Consider the following 20,739-nt stretch of genomic DNA (forward strand, 5'->3'; position numbering starts at 1 on the left):
TCCCACAACGATGGGACCGATGCCACAGGGACGGGCTCGAAACACTCTATAACCCCTCAAAAGAACAGCAGTCTAGCTCGCTTCCCCCAAGCCCTGCCGCCATAAGCCTCAAGGGGGCTCATTTTACGGCATCTCCCTACGCCGCCCACGCTCCTGGCTTCGCGCATGCGCAGAGCCCGCCACACCGCCGCCAATCGCCGTGTGCACGCGCAGGGACGCTCCCTCCCTCACACGCCGCCTTCCCCGCCTGCTCCTCTCGCTGGCTAAACCGGGATCTCTAATGGTCCCGGTATAGCCAGCCCGGGAGGCGGGAATTGGCGGCCAGAAACGGGACTTTCCCGGGTGACCGGGACGGTCTGGCCACCCTAAGTGATCTTGGATCCCAGAAATGTGAAGTCTGTCACTACTTCCATGTCTTCCCCTTCTATTTGCCAAGGTGTGATGCGGCCAGATGCCATGATCTTAGTTTTTTTGATGCTGAGTTTCAAGCCTACTTTTGTGCTCTCCTCTTTCACCCTCAACAAGAGGTTCGTTAGGTCCTCCTCACTTTCTGCCATTAGAGTAGTGTCATCTGCATATCTGAGGTTGTTGATGTTTTTCCCGGCAATCTTAATTCCGGCTTGTGCTTCATCCAGGCCAGCATTCCACATGATGTATTCTGCATATAAATTAAATAAGCAGGGTGACAATATACATCCTTGTCGAACTCCTTTTCCTATTCTAAACCAATCAGTTGTTCCCTTTCTGACAGTTGCTTCTTGACCCTTATATAGGTTTCTCAGGAGACATGTGAGGTGGTCTGGTACTCCCATCTCTTTAAGGACTTGCCACAGTTTGTTGTGATCCACACAATCAAAGACTTTAGCATAGTGAATGAAGCAGAAATAGATGTTTTTCTGATACTCCTGTGCTTTCTCCATAATCCATCGAATGTTGGCAATTTGATCTTCTCTACCCCTCCGAAACCCAGCTTGAACTTCTGGTACTTCAATGATACAACTTGTTAAAATTCCATATAGCCATAGTTTTCTTGCAAACTCATTAAGAGCTGGGGAAAGCCCTTCAAAGAAAATGTAAACATCTTTCCTTTTACTACTATAATAGTTTTTTTAAAAAAAAAAACCCTGAAAGCCCTGTTGCAATAAGTAGAAATCAATGATACAGCTTGTTAAAATTCCATACAGCAATAGTTTCCTTGCAAACATTAAACAGTATTAGGCAAAATGTAACGTTTAGACATCACTTTAGAGTGTCTAGAGCTCTTTATATATGATATTTTGGCATTACAAAAATCCTGTCAGGTAGTCCAGTATTACTGTGCATGTGGAACTGAGGCTGAGAGTAACAGTTGCTTGTCCAAGGCCACTGAATGAGCTTGTGGCTAGAGTTCATAGCCTCTATTGTAAACCAAAATATTCTGACTGAAAGTTGCACCTTTGTATGATTCACCTTTGTGTGTAGTGAGAATTATCTATTTTCTGTTGTACAAAAGCTCTTTATTACATATGATAGGGTTGCCAGGTCTGTGTTGGAAGATACCTGGAGACTTTGGGGGTGGACCTGGGAGACGGTGAGGTTTGAGGAGGGGCAGGGCCTCAGCATGGTACAGTGGCACACAGCACACCCTTCAAAGCCGCCATTTCTCCAGGGGAGCTGATTTCTGCCAGCTGGATATCAGTTGTAAAAGCAGAAAAGGCTGGCAACCCTATGAGGAAGGAAATACTTTGAATTTTCTGTTTTGGTAAGGTTAAGCCAAAGGCAAATCAGGTTTTATTCTCCCAACCTCAGCATCTCCAACCCACATGGAAGGATCGGGCATCAAGGGCTGACTCTAGGGAGATCCAGCCAGCGTGGCTGGGAGCAAGCCAGAGAACTGGCTTCCAAGGGAGGAAGGGTCAGAGGTCAGCATGCTCACCAGTGAAAGAGTCAAGTGATTGCTTAGCCACCTGCTTTGCCCCCAGCCTGACACCTGTTTAGGATACTGGGAGGCACTTGTGGGCAAGGGAAGAGAACCAGTGACTTAACCACCTCCTTTATGTCTGAGACCAAGAGATCCCATTGAACTGGAACATACCCACACCTTGGAGCCCAGCTGTCCCCCAGGAACATGCCCAGGTCCCTGAGGTTCAGACACAAAACCATTCATATGCAGTCACCTTTCCAACAAAAAGAACCTAAGGCATTCCTCTGTCCCTCATCTTCCTTTCCCCCTTTTTTGATTAGTCAGAAATGGAAGAAGATGTCGCAGTATGGCTGGTAAAGAGGCTAACTGTTGGATACAGAAGTAGAGTGCTCCATTGATGAGTGAAATCCTGGACCTCTGCAGCACATTACTGTAAAGGTCTGTAGGCATGCAATGGCTTATTTTGAATGAATAGCACAGCTGAAATACACCATGGTATAAAATCAGGAACTATCCATGGATCTTGCACAATGGCAAACATAAGCAAGCCCACATTTAGGAATGTGAAAACTTTTTTCCTCCATCACTGAAGAAGTGTCATTACTGAGTTTTAGCTGGATCTTTAACATGGTGATAAAAGGGCAGCTGTACAGATTTGGGCAAGAAGAAAGTGCTTTTAAAGGTGCTGCTTGAGAAATGTGGTCTGTTGCATGATTTCCGTACATCTTCATCTTCAACAATTACCTGTAGCAACAGAACAGCAGCTGGTATTTGTTCTGCTAACTGGAGATAGATAGTTGGATTTTTTTTAAGCTTTGATTTCTGGGGGCGTGGCATCACGCAGCTCCAAGGTGGACACCTAAGGTAGCAGCTCATCCCTAACCCGACATTAAAATCATTCTATAAAGCGACTGCAGCGAGTATATGGACAAAATTCAGAAAGAGAAGAAGCATCAAATCTTTCCCCACCAAACTGCTGGGAAAACTAAGGTGGTAAGCAACTATTTTTACCCTTCTCCTTCCCCTCAGGCCCAGGAGGGTGAGAACCGCGGTGAGAGCAATGGCAGAGGGAGGAATGGAAACACAAAACTCTGCTTCAGCATTAACAAAAGCAGATTTGGTTGCAATGGAAGAGAGATTTTTACAGAGAATGGAGGCAATGCTGGGTCCAGTACAAACCTCATTGAAGGAAATAAAAATCTCTCTAACTGATGTAAAAAAAACGGCAGACTGCACACTAACATTAGCAGAGACAATACAAGATGAAAATCAGCAGCCCCAGGGACATCATTGTGTCCTTCTTGGATTACAGAGTGAAATCCTCCATTTTGTTTGAAGCTAGAGGAAAAGGCCACTTTACCTACAAGGAGAACAAGATTGAGGTCTTTCCAGATCTGCCTCCTGAGGCCATCTCTAGAAGAAGAGACTTAAAACCGATAACCTTGCAGCTTCAAAAAGCAATCATAAGATATAGATGGAATGGCCCTGCTTCACTTTTTGTTGTCCACAATGGAGTAAGACTACAGGCTAATTCAATTGAATCGGGACTCAGATTGCGACAAGCTTTGGTACTGCAGCCTGCATCAGAAGATCCTAAGAATTCCAAGAGAAAGTTATTTCAAACTTCTCCTCCCAAGCAAAAATCCAGCAGGATCCCAGTGGCAACATCTCCTAGACTGAGCTTTACATGAGACTGATAAGTTAACACTGCTTGAATATTACTAGTGATGTAACTAGACAAACTGCTTTCTTAATGTTTTATATTTTATTTATTTCTATGTGAATACAGGATGGTAAAAATGCAAATGCTGTTCTAGTATAACAAATATAACAATATGGATGTAGTTCAACGTTTTTAGTTAAGCACTTGCTAAATGTCTTGTTAGGCTTAAAATGTTGGATAGGGGCATTTATTGAGAATGATTGGATAGGAATATTTCATAGAGAGCTTGCTAGTGAGCTTCTTTGTATTAACCCTGGTATAGGGAGGTAGATTTCTTTCTACCAGCTTGCTTTGCAAGCCCCATAGTACATGTTGGCATTCATGGTTCCCTCAGTGAACTGTAGCTCCCCAGTGCCGGCAGCACTCATGCAGCCCCAGACCATGACATTCCCACCACCATGCTTGACTGTAGGCAAGACACACTTATCTTTGTACTCCTCATCTGGTTGCCGCCACACCCGCTTGACACCATCTGAACCCAAATAAGTTTATCTTGGTCTCATCGAACCACAGGACATGGTTCCAGCAATCCATGTCCTTAGTCTGCTTGTCTGCAACAAACCGTTTGCGGGTTTTCATGTGCATCATCTTTAAAAGAGATTTCCTTCTGGGACGACAGCCCTGCAGACCAATTTGATGCAGCGTGCAGTATATGGTCTGAGCACTGACAGGCTGACCCCCCACCCCTTCAACCTCTGTAGCAATGTCATGGTCTGGGGCTGCATGAGTGCTGCCAACACTGGGGAGCTACAGTTCATTGAGGGAACCATGAATGCCAACATGTACTATGACATACTGAAGCAGAGCATGATCCCCTCCCTTTGGAGACTGGGCTGCAGGGCAGTATTCCAACATGATAACGACCCCAAACACACCTCCAAAACGACTACTGCCTTGCTAAAGAAGCTGAGGGTAAAGGTGATGGATTGGACAAGCATGTCTCCAGACCTAAACTCTATTGAGCATCTGTGGAGCATCATGAAACGGAAGGTGGAGGTGCGCAAGGTCTCTAAAATCCACCAGCTACGTGACGTCATGGAGGAGTGGAAGAGGACTCCAGTGGCAACCTGTGAAGCTCTGGTGAACTCTATGCCCAAGAGGGTTAAGGCAGTGCTGGAAAATCATGGTGGCCACACAAAATATTGACACTTCGTGCCCCATTTGGACATTATCACTTAGGGGTGTACTCACTTTTGTTGCCAGCAGTTTAGACATTAATGGCTGTGTGTTGCGTAATTTTGAGGGAACAGCACATTTACACTGTTATACAAGCTGTAGACTCACTACTTTACATTGTAGCCAAGTGTCATTTCTTCAGTGTTGTCACATGAAAAGATATACTTAAATATTTACAAAATGTGAGGGGGTGCACTTACTTCTGTGACATACTATATCTGTAAGCCAAAATGCCCTCAAAACGAGGTTGGGGAATTGTCAGGTGGGCACCTGGCCTAATCAGGATCTTTTACCTGTATATACAGGATTTCACGTCCAGAAATTAATGCTTAAAAATATTAGGGACTCTAAGTAAAACAATTAAAATTTATTCCAGAAAAATATGCTTCCATACAAGATAAAATACTCATAAAATCATACACACAGTCCTAAGAAAAATAGAGAGATAGGGGAACACATGGGTAGACGAACAGGGTGATATTTACCAATCGTAGTCTTCAAGGAAGGCTCCAATGGCGACGAGCGAGGAAGTGGGAGAGGGGACCCGAAACTTGGCCTTAGAATCGGGGATGGAGCTAGACAGCGGAATTGGGATACTGCTAGAAGCACACCTGTGGGTAGCTAGTCCACAGGTTATAAGGACTATCTTGAGCCCTTAGGGGATGGGAGGTACGAGGGAGGAGGAAGGTGGTCAGCTGATGCATGACCTCACAAAAAGGGGAGGCTTCGCAGTGACCATAAGGGCTGGACTACTACGATAGCCAATAGGAAGTTCATTGGTGTCACCTAATTGAGTGCCCATTCCTGACCAATGGACTTGCTTGGCTCCTGGATACCTGAGTGAACTTTCAGGTTGAAATGGACCAGGGTGAGGCTCCAAAATGACAGTTGGGGAGAAGAATAGGAGAGATTACTGGGTGGGGAGATGCTTAAGACTATTAAACTTCTCTAAAAGGGTGACAATAGAGAGTCAAATCATTGCCTAGGTAACACCCAGTTTACACAAAGGAACTTGGCTCTGGCTGAAGATGGTCTCTCTTCTTCTGTCTTCTCCTTAGCATGAGTCTTGAGTTCCGTTAGACAAAGGCAGTGGCGGTTGGACAATTAGCCACTCCTGGGGTGGGTAGATTGCTTGCAGGCACAGGTGACATCTGGCGAGTACTTGAGCCATCCGCTTCGCTGGAATGGAGTCAGGCCTGGTAGGAAAATGGCTGCGTGTGGTGTTAGCCCTTCACAGTGGATTCTATGGTCAGTGCTTCAAAACCGTTCGTCTGGATAGTTCCTGGCGGCGCAGTCTCCTCCGCCCCATGGCCGGGATGGACGTTATACAGAACGACGGGAAGCCATCCGTTCTGTTGGGCACTCTTGTACCGGTCTTGAGTGTCTTCGTAGTGTTATGGCTGCTAGTACTGCATAAGTCCCTTTTGCCCCTGGATAGGTTTACCCACACTCTCTGGTCAGACGTGTGTGAGTCACTTCTCCAGGTGCTCTGGCAACCAAGTTGGTGATTACGATGTTCTGTAAGGGGTTTTTCCTCACAGTATATGGATGTGAAAGAGGCTTAAAGACTTTTTGAAGTAGAAACTGAAGCACTGAAGTGCTCAAACTGTACTTATAAGAACTTTAATTGGTTTTTTAATTTACTTTTAAAAGCTGATTCTGCATTTTAGGATTTTTGACTGTGAGAAGAACATTTTTATAATCTTGTAAAGTGGACTTAGTTCTATTTAGATGGATTTTATGGATAGCTCTAAAACTTTAATGCTCTGGATGGGAAGTGAATTTTGATCTAAATTTGTGGATGTTATGGATATAATTTTTTGACTTTGCTTTTATTTTTATTTTTGCCCTTTGTTTATCTGTGGTTGGATTATTTTTACCTGTGGATTACTTTTTATTTGTGGATTATTTTTTACCTGTGGTTGGATTATTTTTCGGTTTTTTGGTCCTGCTGGATTTCCTTTTTTATTTGTTTGGATTATTGCTTTATTATTTAACTCTGGTTCTCAGTTTTGGGATTATAAATAGGGTATTCAGCCCTGGATTACAAAGTTGTATTTGGCAGTTGCTGTGCTTAGAAGATATCTGAAAATTGAGGTGGGGAGCTGGTTTGCTTTTGAACTAACATTGATGGAAACCACTGGACAGTGAACTGTGATCTTTTGTTTTGTCTACTGTGGTGAATGTTTTGTTTGTTATTATTTTGAGTGCTGTTTTGACTAGCATAAATTGTTGCGAGTTGTTGGAAGGCTGTTTTCTTCTTAGAATTATTTCGTAATAAGAGTATTGTTTGGAGAAGATTATTCACCTGCTATAAACAGAACATAGAACTTCAAAACAAAGGTTGAAGAGATCCTATTGAACTGGTAGTTGTGAGTGTGCTCACATTAATAACAATGGATAGTAAAGCAGGAACCATTCCCAAGGAAACGGCCAAAAAAAAAAGGAATCAAAGAAGGGAAACCATCTTATTCACCAAGTGGCCAATTGGGGCCAGGGAAATTTACACCTATACAGATCATAGCCCTATAATGATAAAACTAAAAGGTTCACGGAGAAGAAGACCATGGAAGTTAAATATTGCAATTTTGAAAGATAAAGATTTTCTCAAAGAATTTAAGGTGGAAATGGAATCTTTTTTCAAACAAAATATAACACAAAAGGTAAAGATGCAAACAGTTTGGGACACTGCTAAAGCTTTTTACAGGGGTCTTGCAATTAGTTGCAGTATTTAAAAAAAGAAAGAAAGAATTGAAAATTTTCAAAATTTAATGTCACAAGCTGGAGAAACTGAGAAGAATCTTAAAAAACAACCAACAAAATGTGATTTTCAAAAAAAGGTGAAAGAAATGCAACATAAAATGAATTTAGTTCTTATGGAAGAGGTGGAGATTAAATTAAGGTATGCTAAACAAAAAATTTTCAAACATGCCAATAAGCCTGGAAGGTGGTTGGCCTACAGGATGAGAAAAGAGAAGGCTAAAAGAATAATTACAACATTGGGAGATGAGAATAATAAAGAGAAATCTCAAAAACAAGAAATATGACAAATCATGGAACAATTTTATAAAAAATTATATGAAGACAAGCAAGTTCATAAAACAGATCTAGAAGAATATGTTAAACAATACAATCTTAATAAATTCAAAGAAGAACAACAACAAAATTTGAATGAACCTATAACGATAAGGGAGCTTGGAGAGGCATTAACAGCTCAAAAGAATGGCAAATCACCAGCACCAGATGGATTACCTGCAGAGTTTTATAAAGCTTATGAAGAAACTTTACTTTTACCATTTAAATGCCTCATTGAAAAGATACAGGAGGAAAGCCAAATCCAAACTCATGGCAAGAAGCTATGATATCTATGATTCTGAAAGAAGATAATGATTTGAAAGATATTAAAAATTACCATCCAATTTCCCTTTTAAATGTGGATTATAAAATTTTTGCTACAATATTGGCACAATGTTTGAAGAAAGTTTTACAATCTATAATACATTATGACCAAGCAGGATTTCTGTCTAAAAGATATCTGAAAGATAATGTCAGAACAGTTTGTAATATTTTAGAATATTATGAAAATCATCCAGAGAAGCAATTGGTTTTAATTTGTTTAGATGCTGAGAAGGCATTTGACAACGTTCATTGGCATTTTATGTTACAGCAACTGAAAGGCATGCAATGTGGTGAAAACTTTTTGAGAGCGTTAGAAGCAATATACTCCACAAAATGCTAGGGTGACAGTGAATGGTGAATAAACAGAAATAATCAACATTCAAAAAGGTATAAGAAAAGGCTGTCCACTGTCTCCGCTACTTTTTATTTTATCCTTAGGGGTACTGAACAATCAAATAAGGGAAGATACAAGCATAAAGGGAACTGTGATAAAAGATGAACAATATAAACTTAGAGCATTTGCTGACGACTTAGTCTTTATATTAGAACAACCAATGGATTCAATAGATTGCCTCATAAATAAGATTAAACAATTTGGCTATTGGGCAGGACTAAAGAGTAATTATTATAAAAAAATTTTTTTGACAAAGAATATGACAACCGAACAAATTCAGGCCTTCTAGCAAAAATCAGGATTTCTCCATGAAAAAAGAATCAAATAAAGGGAAGAATAGCCCTAATAAATATGAATATTTTACCAAGGCTACTATTTTTCTTTCAAACTATTCCAATATTTTTAAATAGTGGATTTTTTCAAGAACTAAATAATATGCTTGCTAAATATGTGTGGCAAAGCAAAAAACCTAGAATTAAAGACTTTGCAGGACTCCAAATTAAGAGCAGGTATGGGTCTGCCAGACTGGCAATTGTACTATAAAGCATCTGTGCTTTTGTGGATAAGAGATTGGATATAGAATTGTCTTTTTGGTTTTGGAAAGTATTTTATATAAAACAAGACCAGAATGTATTGTGCTTTCATCCCCCTTTTCCCCCGATCTTTATTTTCTAAACTTTACTGAAACTAATACAAACTTTTGAAAAGTAACAAACAAAAAAGGGGTCATCTCAAAACTATATAGACTTTTAGGTAACATAACATTTACAAAACCCCCATCATATCAAAAGCATTGGCAAAAGGACTGCTCAACCCAAATAACGGAAGAGCATTGGGAAACTGTGTGGCACGCATATGATTTTACAAATAACATAACCTCATTTAAACTTCAAACATTTAAGATCATGGCTTATTGGTACAACACTCCGCAACAGTTATCTAAAATGTCAACTAAATTCAGGCCCTTGTGTTGGAAAAAGTGTAATCAAAAAGGGTCTTATACGCATTGTTGGTTACTTTGCCCAAAAATTTGGGGGTTTTGGTCCCTAGTGATTCAAAAAAATTAAGCTGATTACCAGATGGACAATAGCAGCAACTCCAGAAATGCTTTTATTAAATCTTAGAACGTTTAATACTGTGTCTTCCATTATTAACAAGCAAATTGCATTATTATTATTTGCAGTTAAGTTAGGTATTGCACATAAGTGGAAGTCTGATGCAGCTCCTACCTTAAATGTATGGCACTCTAAACTTTGGAATTTATACACTATGGCTAAACTAACGGACCTGTCTAAAAGTTACGGGGATCCAGATTCAAATTTATTTGTGGCATTGTGGTTTCCTATCTTGGAATATCTTCAAGAACAAAGCGAGATTCCTGATATTATTTCGGCTTTACACTTATTGTAAAGAGATCGAAGAAACGGAAGTACTAACTAAATTATACCTCAAAACATGTTTATAATTAACTGTACTATCTTGGTTATCTTGGGTATTTTGTACGTATTCAAATAAGATCATTATAATCCTTTTTCTTTTCTTTGGTGATATTTACTCTACAAAGGGAGCATATTTATGTTAATCTATTGATTTACTGTCAAATTGTCTATAGTTGTATTTTGTATATTTTCAATAAAGTTGTTGAAAAGTTAAAAAAAAAATGCTGCTTATCCAAATCTTCTACCATTGGGTACTTGTTCCACTACTAGTAAGAACTGAGTCCAGGGGAAGAGGAAATAAAGCCTGTTGTAGCAGCAAGCCTCTTCCTTCAATTCACTAAGTAAACTAATGCTATTTGTATTTCAATAGGAGACCCCCCCCCCCCAAGTCCAGTCTAACAGCTAGATTTTAGTCCAGTAGCACTTAGAGAATGACAAGATTTTAGGAGTATTTGCTTGAGAGAGTCAAAGTTTCTTTCATCAGATATGAGTTGGAATGGAGTTCTGTGAGGCTTTATATCCCAGTCAAAAGGTGGACTATGATTCAGGACTATGGCAGAAGCTAACAAACACAGTCCTTAAAGAGTAGACCTCTATGGAATGAGGGGTACAAGGTGGGATAATTCATCCAGCCATCAGTTCAAGAACACCATGCATAGTAAAAGGTACATTCTCAGGGTAGGCAAATAGAATACTAAAGTCTACTTGTGACAGGATCTTCTAAATGGGAAATTCTCCATTCTACATGCAAGTGCAGGAAGATGCTAAATGCAAAGAGCCCCAGCATTAAGTGTCCATAAGTCCAGTCAACTTGAAAGTGCCAGTAAGATCTCTCAGGGGGCATGGGCAGTTGAGACAGTTTCCCTTTCCAGTTTCTAAGATAAAGGCCATTAAGACTGCAAACAGGAAGAAACCAGGTTTATTACAGTCATTCTTGGAATCCTCAAACAATCTCTGCTTTTAAATGCTTGCGCCTAAAGTACTTGCTTTAATATCCTGAGGAGCCTCATTTTGACACCTGAGATCCATGTCACTGGAGTCTCTGACTACATTGTGCATTAAGTGTACATACTCTGCACATGTTCATAGAGAGTACTTGGGTTGAAGCCAACCAGATCTTTGTGATGCTGGGAGAAATCACTGTAAAGGCTGAGTTATTGAGATTAGGGTTAAACACAAATAATCTAGTGGGTTGGTTCACAGTTGATACTGAGCTATGAGAGAACATTCTCTCCTTATCACTCTGCTAGTTTGTTATCTTTCACACCACATCTTTTACTCTTTTGCACTCCAATTATTCGTTACTCTTCCAAACTACCTTTCCCCCCCAAAACCCCATAAAATAAATGTATAAAGAAAAAACCACACAGATAAAACAAATAACTGCCCTGGTGACAGAACACAGCCTGCAAGCATCATAACTCAACTATAGCCTGAACCAGAAACCAAACATTCTCTCATACTTGGTATTTCATCATTGCATTAATTTCTTAAACAAGTTTTGTGAACTAGTCTTGTCTTTATGAATTTCTAGTCCACATCTTCTAGTCATTGTAATGTCTTGAAAAATCATTTGATGTGATCATTATTTTTATTTCTAATTTTTTTTTATGGTTGTATATGTTTCTTTGACTTTGCTGTGAGCAGATTGTCTTCTTAGGCAGTACATGTCTTCACAAAAGGTGTGCCATTGACCAAGTTTTACATGCTCTTTTTATTGCTTATGTGATATTTTGTTACATCAGGTAGGTTATATTCTGTAACAATGCATGATGGTACTAATTGTCTGAGGAACCTTTTGTTTTTAGATCAGTCCCAAAAATGATGTCTGGTCATTGGGATGCATTTTATATTGTATGACATATGGGAGAACTCCATTTCAACACATAACAAATCATATCACAAAACTTCATGCGATAATTGACCCTACTTATGAAATAGCATTTCCTGATATTGCGGAAAAAGATCTCCTGGATGTCTTAAAGGTAATAAGTATGAGTGCAGCATATTTGTCATGCAATCATAAATGTGACTTAATTTCTGACTTTAATCATTTATGACAAAAGAAATCTATGCCAGGGTCTCCAATCTTTTCTTTAATGAGAGCAGCTTCTGGGTAATCAACAATATCCTGAGTGATTTCCTCCTGCCCTGCACAGCATGTTATGTTTTGTTCTGTTCTACCGAAGGCACATGGCCTAGGAAGAGCACAGGATTGAACTTTATTAGCTACGCGTCACAGAGAAATGTCCTAGGAAATAAATGCTGGGTCTTCTAGGAGATGCACAATCTACATTGTAGTAGCTTATGAGCTATCTATTGAGGATCCCTGGTCAGTGCTGACTTCCTTTCTTCCCCCACCTCAAGTACAGCCTTTCTCCTTGACATGTTAGAGCTGGGTCTTAGTTAATAAAAATATATACTAGTTTTTAATATAATGATTCAATAAACTGAGCAACTTTATTTGCTTTGTCATCACTTTTATGTTAAACATGCTGTAAAGTAATGTAGTAATGGAGGCAATTTTGGAATTGATGAGGGCTAACAAGCTGAAACTTAATCCCAACAATTGAGGTTACTGGTGGGGAGAAAGTCTGATCAAGGAACCTGTCCTGAATGCGGTTACAGTCCCCCTAAAGGAGCAGGTTGATAACTTGAGGATGCTCCTGGACCCAGGCCTCCCTTTGAATAAACAGTTGGCAGCAGTGGCTGGAGTGCCCTTTCAGCAGATTTTCCTGATGAGCCAGCTGCAGCTCTTTCTGGACACAAAAGATTGGGCCACTGTGGTGTATGCCTTGGTAATATCTAAATTAGATTACTTCTATGCACTATATTTGGGCCTGCCCTTGAAGACTGTCTAGAAGTTAGTACACATAGAGTGTTGAGTGGTTTGTGGGAACCTTATCACTCTAGTCTTGTTCCAGCTACACTGGCTCCCATTTGCTCCTGGGCTCAATCTATGGTGCTGGTATTGACCTATAACACCCTTTATGGCCCAGAATCAACATAAAGACTGCCTTTTCCCAAAATGAAGTTACCTACTCACTCCAGTCATCCCTGGAGACCAGTTTCCCCTGACATGATTGATGGCAACCCAAGAAAGGGTCTTTTCAGTTATGGTGCCAAGATTGGAACTCCCTCCCTAGGGAGATTTCTGTGTGTCTATCATTGTCTTGGTATCACTGACAATTGTAGATACTAGGGATGGGCATGAACCAAACAATGCCTCCCACAAAATGTCCCCAAACTTCCTGAACCTCCCAGGGACAGTTCCTGCCAACTTGTCTTCCCCCAGGCAGCAAGCAGCTGCAGGGTGCCTGAGGAAGCCAAGGAAGGCAGTTTAAACTGCTTTCCCTCAAAGTCCCAGCTAATCCTGTGGGGAGAGGTCTTTTCTACAGACTGTTGACTGCCTGGTTGACAGGCAGTGCAGCAGAGCAGGCAAAGCAGCCGATCCTTAGGAGGAGACCTCTCCCTGCAGGATTGGCTGTTCTATAGGCTCTGCTGTTCTGCCTGGTTAAAACCAGGCAGTCAAACTATCCAGAGTTTGAGCTTAGCCCACAAGGAGAGGAAGGAAAGAAATATCAGGGAGCGATCTCTCCATTATATCCTATGGGCCTATAGGATATGATGGAGAGATTGGTCACAGGTTTGACATGACCCTAGAGAAGGGGTTTAAACTTTAAATCCCTTCTCTGGCACTGCAGCTGCAGCCTGATCTCTCCGTTGTATTTTATGGGCCCCCAGGATACAGTAGGGAGCTCTTAAGCTGGAGAAGGGAGGGGTGGCATTTAAATGCCTCCCCTTCCTCCCCCAACCATAATGAACCACGAACCATGACTTGTTCAGGGATTCGTGGGTTTTGGTGGTTGGTTTGGTACATGAAATAAAACAAACCACAAAATGAACCACCCTTTTCCCTAGTTCATGCCCATTCCTAGTAGATATTATAGAGGTGATGCAGAAGAAGCAGGTTGGTTGGAATATCCATTATTTAATATTCTCAGATATTCTGATAATGACAGGTACTTTGGCTTACCTGTTTAGCGTATCTACCATTATTAATGCCCAATATATGGTTCAATAGGACCAATTTTAAGGAACTGTGTGTGCATTATGATGAATCTAATAACGGCTTAATCCTGTCATACATGTTAGAGAATTGATTGCACTTTAAATCTGCACTGTGAGCGTTTCTGTAGAAATGAACTGTTAGCAGTCAGACTTTCCCTGCAGATGAGTACTTGGCATCTAGAGAGAAAAGTCCATATGCCCTTCATAAAATAGTGATTCTAAATATCATATCATACAAGATACTGTTTGGTCTTAAGGTGACCCTAATGTGAAACCAGCCTGGGAAACTATTTGCAAAAACATTAATCTCCCATCCCAAATGTAATACATACTTTATAACAATGCATTGGGACTTCATAACAATGGGAAAAAAATAGCACCTTACTTTACATAAACCTCCTTCATCTCCAAACCTGCTTCCCCTTTAATAACCCTTGTTAGCATATACATAATACCAAGAAGTATCTCCCCATCCTGTACTTCTGAGGACCACCAATCAATATTAACAGTCCTGGGAAAGCCAACAAGCTCTGCATGATTCTTTGCTCTCCCTCCAGGAGAACCATTTGGTGTTGTCCAAGTCTTTGGGACAACTTCAGTAAATGCATCAAAGCTGTTTTAGGGAGAACCTATCATAGTTTTTCAGACAACATTTTCCCTATAAATACAAGCATTCATATCCATTGTGTGTGTATATTCTTCACGTCAACCACACACCAAGCACTGGTTGCTTCTCTCTTCTGTGGACCTGAACTTGAGATTGATAAATATAGCCTATCTTAGAAACACTATTCCCTGCTGCTACTTTTTATTTCTTAGTTAGCTCTTGTTTGTGTGTTTACAGTGTGCTCTGTGTATGTATGCTTTTACCCTTTATTATATTTCAATAAAAACACTTCTAGTTGAACATCAGCCTGGTTTATTTGTGACTGCTCTGGGGAAGGATTTTGGTATACAATTATTAGACCATTTTTGGGAAATGAAACTAGATAAATGGATTGCATAGATAGTTCATAGGTATACATCTTCTCCTTAAAACAAGAAGTTTTGTAGTTATATTAAGAAAATGACAATGTCTTTGGAAGCCAAACATTCTAATTCTTGTCTAACTTTCACCCAGTGCTGTTTAGTAAGGAATCCTAAACAAAGAATATCAGTCTCTGAATTGTTGATTCATCCTTATGTGCATATTCAAGCCAATTCACAAACAGGTAATTTAAATAGTTACTATGAAATTAATATTGCAGATTGTTTACCCTCACTAGAATGTTGTGGATAAAAGTGTGTGGGCTGATTATGAATTTTTAAAATATGAATAATAGCCTCTTCCTGTATGAAGCTATGTGGGAACTGAGGTCTTCTGTGTACCTTCTGGATGAGCCCTCTGTTTGTTCTTTGTCCTGGGTGAGACCTCCATGTTCCTCACTGGCAGTCTTTAAGCAGCAGCTGGATGAACACTTGTCAGGGATGCTCAAGGCTGATCCTGCATTGAGCAGAGGGGGTTGATGGCCTGCATGGCCCCTTCCAACTCTGTGATCCTATTATTCTATTTTGTGATTCTACATGTTGCCACTGTGGTCCCCAACAATGTTCTCTCTAAGCTGTGTTGTCTTGTGAGCAGCAATTCTACCTCATGAGTCGAAAGAGCTACTAGTTTTAAAGTCGTGAGCAGGCCTACATTTTTTTTTGGTTTTTTTTGGGGGGGGGACAGGAATTGAAAGTGAGGAAGAAGCGGGCTCTAGTTCACAAAAAAATATTATTAGCCTTTAAGGTGCTACAAGTCTCTCACTTATTTATCTAACACTAGTGAATTAAGAGGTGGTAACGATGAAAGCCACCTGAAAAGCCATAGTGTTAAAGGTGGAACTTGGATTACCTTAGCAAATGTGTGTTCTCAAACCCACTTTTGCCAAAGCAATACAAATGCAAGGATAGAGAATACAGATATAGGGAAGAAAAGGATTGGTTGGAGGATGACAAGTTAACAAGTTCTCCATCCTAAACATCTTTGCAGACCACTGGCATTACTGACCATGATAGGCTAAGAAAGACAAAGAGAAAGATAGACAGAAAGGAAAAGTGGGACAGAAAGAGAGAGAAAGACAAAAAGGGAGAGAGTCTTAAAAGCCTGTGAAGGGGAGGGGAGAAAAAGAAAGACAGACAGAAAGAAAAAGGAAGAGACAGGAAGAGAGAAAGGAAGAAAGAGAGGGAGAGAGACAGAAAGAGAGACTTAAAAGCCCATGGTGGGGATGGAAAATAAACACGCGACTCAGCTGGGCCCTCCTGATCTCCCTTTCTGGCAACAGTGATCCCCTGCAGATCTCACCAGGTTCCAGTTTAAAGCCATTGTGGGGAGGGAGAAGGCAGAAAGACAGAATTGATATAGATCAAAGTTGATGGAGGGGGGGAGAGAAAGAAAGACAGAAAGGAAGAGAGAGATGGACAGAGAGAGGTCCTCTTTTTATATGGCCCACATCCCTGCTTAGACCTTCCCCAAAAACAATTGACCAACTGATCCAGGCTAATTGCTGAGTGGGATGGCAGGGCCACCTACTTCTCGGATGTGATGAACTTGGGTGAAAATCCCTGCACTAATGTCTGGGAAGCTGTGTTCTAGTGTACCCTAGCACAGTCTACAGGGAACTCTGGTCTCAAATATTTTCTTTTTGTAGGTCCTGCATTCAGGAATAGAACGTTCAGCCTTAACAATCATGTTCAGCCTCTAAAAAACAATACACAAAAAGCCACTGGTGGCAATATTGTAGGTCTCAAGATTTCAGTTTAAGAATATGTAGGAAATAAATGTGTAAAACGATTGTTCTGTTACTCTTAAACCTTTAGGGGACACAAAAGGAACAACAGAGGAAATGAAGCGTATTCTTGGTCATCTTATTGGCCTGAACTCTCCTAACTCCATTACTAGAGCTGCTAGGGTAAGTAAGTTAGTGCCACTGGTATAAGTAACTTTATATTGGTAACTTGCATTTATTACTTAGAGTAAGTATATAAATGACAAAGTTCCATTTCGGACACCAGAGGGATGTATAATTAGGATGTAAAAAATTACTAGTGAGGAATGGGTTTGGAAGAACTGAGCAGTAGAGGAGAAAATGCTAGAAATAAAGGATCAGGGAAGAGATTGCTGATGAAGTAATGAGACTTGAAGAGGATTTAGATCTTCCATTTCCTACATTATCAGTAGAATGTTTCATGATCTGTTACTTCCTGCATTTTCTGGTACTACTCAGTATAAGTGCTGGGAGTTGATCTAATCCTGAATGCATGCAATTGTATATATCCAGAAATATGGAAGAGACTTGAATTATCCAGTCTTCTAAGAAACATGTTGCAACAAATCAAATCAGATGGCAATCCTAAAAATGAAATACTCAGGGGCCCAATATTTGCAACCTGTTCATCCCTGTTTTAGGCACAGAATAGGTATATCAGGCCATGTCTTGTCTTCAAAAATCAAATAAATAAAGTCATGGGGCCTATCTTATAAGATGTTACAGTGAATAATAGTATAATATAATAATGTTTTACCACAATAGGCTTTTTGATTTTGTGTAAACAAGTTATGGAACAATTGAAAGAATTTCCATGATTTCAACAAAATCAGAAATTTTACTATCTGTGGTATATTGCTGATTTGCAAAAGCAAAGAAAACCCCTATCCCAGTGAGTTTACCTGAATTTCAGATTGGGGCAGATTGTGAATAGCATGGACAAGTAAGGATAACAAATGGAGAAAGCAGCAATAATAAAATATGTGCAAGTGTACTTCAGCTTTAGTTGAATATGAAGAGCCAAAAGCAACATGAGTTTTGAAAAGTGATTTGAAAGGAGGCACTAGCATCTGATGATTTGTTTTACTTTCTTAAATTTCAGACTTTATATGAACAGTGCAGCAATGGAGAAGGTTTAGATGTATCTGCTTTTGCAAACTCTGGTAAATCGTGGAGCGCAAAGTGATATGTAAATTGTAGCTTTAAATATAGTGATGAAAATATGCTGTATGCTAGGCATTGACTGGTTCTGTTTAAAACAATAGTTTTTGTTTCTTATTCTTGTACGATCAGTGGTGCCGCAAAAATGCTTATTGTTTATCCATTATTTGCCTATCAACTTTGTTATGGAACACTGATGCAATATTTGCATAGTAAATATATAATGGGTTTTAACACAAAACACACAGAGTTTCTTGCTCCCACTCTTTAAATAGTGAAAACAATAATTGTAACTGTTCCGTTCCCAACTATGAACCTCTACAATTTGTCATTTGTTGATCCTGATAATTTAATTTGCCCTCCCTGCCAAATACTGCTTGCAGAGGACACTGATGTACACGTGTATGTAAATAAAAGCAAGTAAATTGATGCACTGCTGTTTTATGCCACCCTGGATATTTTCAGGTTTTGATTTATAATATACTGATAAAAAAGTAACCTTGTAAATAAAAAAAATTACAGTGTAAAAAATTCAAAATCTTGTCTTATAAGACATAAAAGTTTGATGGACTTACTCTTCACCATACTAAAGTTGATAAGTTATGTTTACGCTCTTATGAACTTCAGAGGTATCAGGATGGCTGTTGCAAATAATGCTGGACCACATGGACTTTACTTTAATAGACTCCAAGCCTTACTTCAAAAAAACTAAAAGTAGCATAATAAAGTACAACAAAATCAAATTTTAAAAGTAAGCAAATTGGCAGTAGAATCAGCTGAACCAAGAGCCATTGGAATGTAGTGATTAGAGCTGAGGTGGACAGCATGCTTCCCATGATGGGTATGCGCTTTGGCCCAGGAACCCGAAATCTTCTCTCCCTTGTCAGAATGCTTCTACCCAGCTGAGAGATAGGATATTCACCCAGGAAACTTCTGTTACATCCCTCGTTTGGGACATAGCAGAACTTTTTCAGGTGAACAAGTTTCAAAATGTTGCCTCCCTCTCAACAGAGAGGCATAGTCAGGCCTGAAGCCACGATAGGGCCCACAGGGTCTGGGTCCCACCATTCAAACACTGAAGCCAGGACCCTGACCTTACCACCCCTGACTCTCCTGTCTTCCCCTCCTCCCAGGAAAGGGTGTGGCCCTCTGTGTTCCGAAAGCAGGGAAGGAGGTGAGCTACTGGGCAGGGGATGACCAACTGGCTGGGTGGTGGAGTGCTGCGCCAACCTGTGACTGGCTGCTTCAGGTTGGGTTGATCATGGGAAGCTTTCCAAGTGGACAGTAAGAAGAGGAGCTGAGGCTGCTGAGGAAGACCCCCAAGTCTCCCAGCCCTGGACTCTGCCACACACCACTGGCTCAGGCCTACCTACTCATCACAGGAATCACTTTTTGCATGTGCAGTAGAATGAGTGCCAATATGGCAATGCCAGCTCAATCACAATCTAAGCAAGGGGAGGGTCATTTTTGCAAGACCAGAAGAACCAGTACAATGTACAGAGGGCCCAGCAATACTACTGCAATCTTAGAGTACCCAGCAGAACTGAGTACCAATGTGGCAATGCCAGCCCAACAGGACTGATACCAAGCACAGAATCAGAAATCCAAGCAAGAAAGGGTGGGATTTTGCAGGTTTTATGCCAAAAATTGGGAAGTGGACTCAAAAGGAAGTCCTTTGAAAATGACATCACTAATTTGAAGTTGACAACAGTGTTTCCCCGACTAGAGAATTGCACCCCCCCCCCATTGCTTTGAGGTTTGGTAAACATTTTGTTTTAATGCAGAGTGTCTGGAAATGTATCCATTCACAGATTAGCATGAACCTCCATGAACTGCTTGCAAGTTTATGGAACATTCATGCTGCTCGACTGCCATGAACTCCAGTTTAAAAACCATGTATCAGCCAAAATTTGTCACCAGCTTCAGTTCATGAGCCAGTTTGTGCCCATCCCAAAGTAAAATCACCTATTATGACACAATTATTTCATCCAGTTGCTTTCACAACCCCACAAATGCTTTTTACAAGCATTTCAACCCTCCTTGGTGCTTGGGCATTGCCCGATTGCAATTTGGGAAGCCACTGAAAGGGGCAGCCTTCCCCAAATGATAAAATTCTGTTCAATTGAAGCTAAGGACAGACACTATTATAGCTAAAATGAAATAGCCTGACTGCTGTGAATTTGTATGACCCTTTTTAAGAACTACTGCACTTTCATGCTGGTAAGTATGATAAATACAGTGGAAAACTACAAGAGGAAAAAGTTTCTGAATTGGCGCAATCATTGAAGAAACAGCAATTGCTTTTCAAAAAGATACATCAAGTGAGTGAAGCTGCAGTCAAGGCAAGCTGTATGATTAAAACCTATTCAGAAGGGGAGTTTGTCAAAAAGTACATGGTCGTGACTGCAGAAGTAATCTGTCCAGACCAGCAGCAGGCTTTTGCAAACATGTCTCTCAAGAAACATGGCTGCAGAGAGAATCTGTGAATTATCTGAAAATCTACATGGGCAACTGACAGAAGAAAACTCCTTTATTGCATTTTCAATTGCAATGGATGAAAGCACAGATATTTCTGATGTAGCACAGCTTGCAATCTTTATCCATGGAGTTGATTGAGATATGCATATGTCATGATCCTGGGCCTAGCGAGGCCTGCAGGCCCCAGGGAAGCCTGCTTAGGAGTT

The 20,739-nt window shown here is 40.4% G+C and overlaps 1 protein-coding gene across 1 annotated transcript in view; it reads left to right on the forward strand.

Annotated features, from left to right (window-relative positions):
* Positions 1-18,586, forward strand: part of TTK (TTK protein kinase) — a 78,843-nt gene extending 60,257 nt beyond the window's left edge. The window contains exons 19-22 of the mRNA XM_060236424.1: positions 11,843-12,019; positions 15,226-15,316; positions 16,947-17,038; positions 17,997-18,586. Of these exons, the coding sequence (XP_060092407.1) occupies positions 11,843-12,019; positions 15,226-15,316; positions 16,947-17,038; positions 17,997-18,080 (444 nt within the window). The 3' untranslated portion in view covers positions 18,081-18,586. The remainder of the gene's footprint in view (positions 1-11,842; positions 12,020-15,225; positions 15,317-16,946; positions 17,039-17,996) is intronic.
* Positions 18,587-20,739: the final 2,153 nt, after the last annotated feature.

The sequence above is a fragment of the Heteronotia binoei genome, chromosome 1, assembly GCF_032191835.1.
Source record: "Heteronotia binoei isolate CCM8104 ecotype False Entrance Well chromosome 1, APGP_CSIRO_Hbin_v1, whole genome shotgun sequence".
In the NCBI taxonomy this organism is placed as follows: Eukaryota; Metazoa; Chordata; class Lepidosauria; order Squamata; family Gekkonidae; genus Heteronotia; species Heteronotia binoei.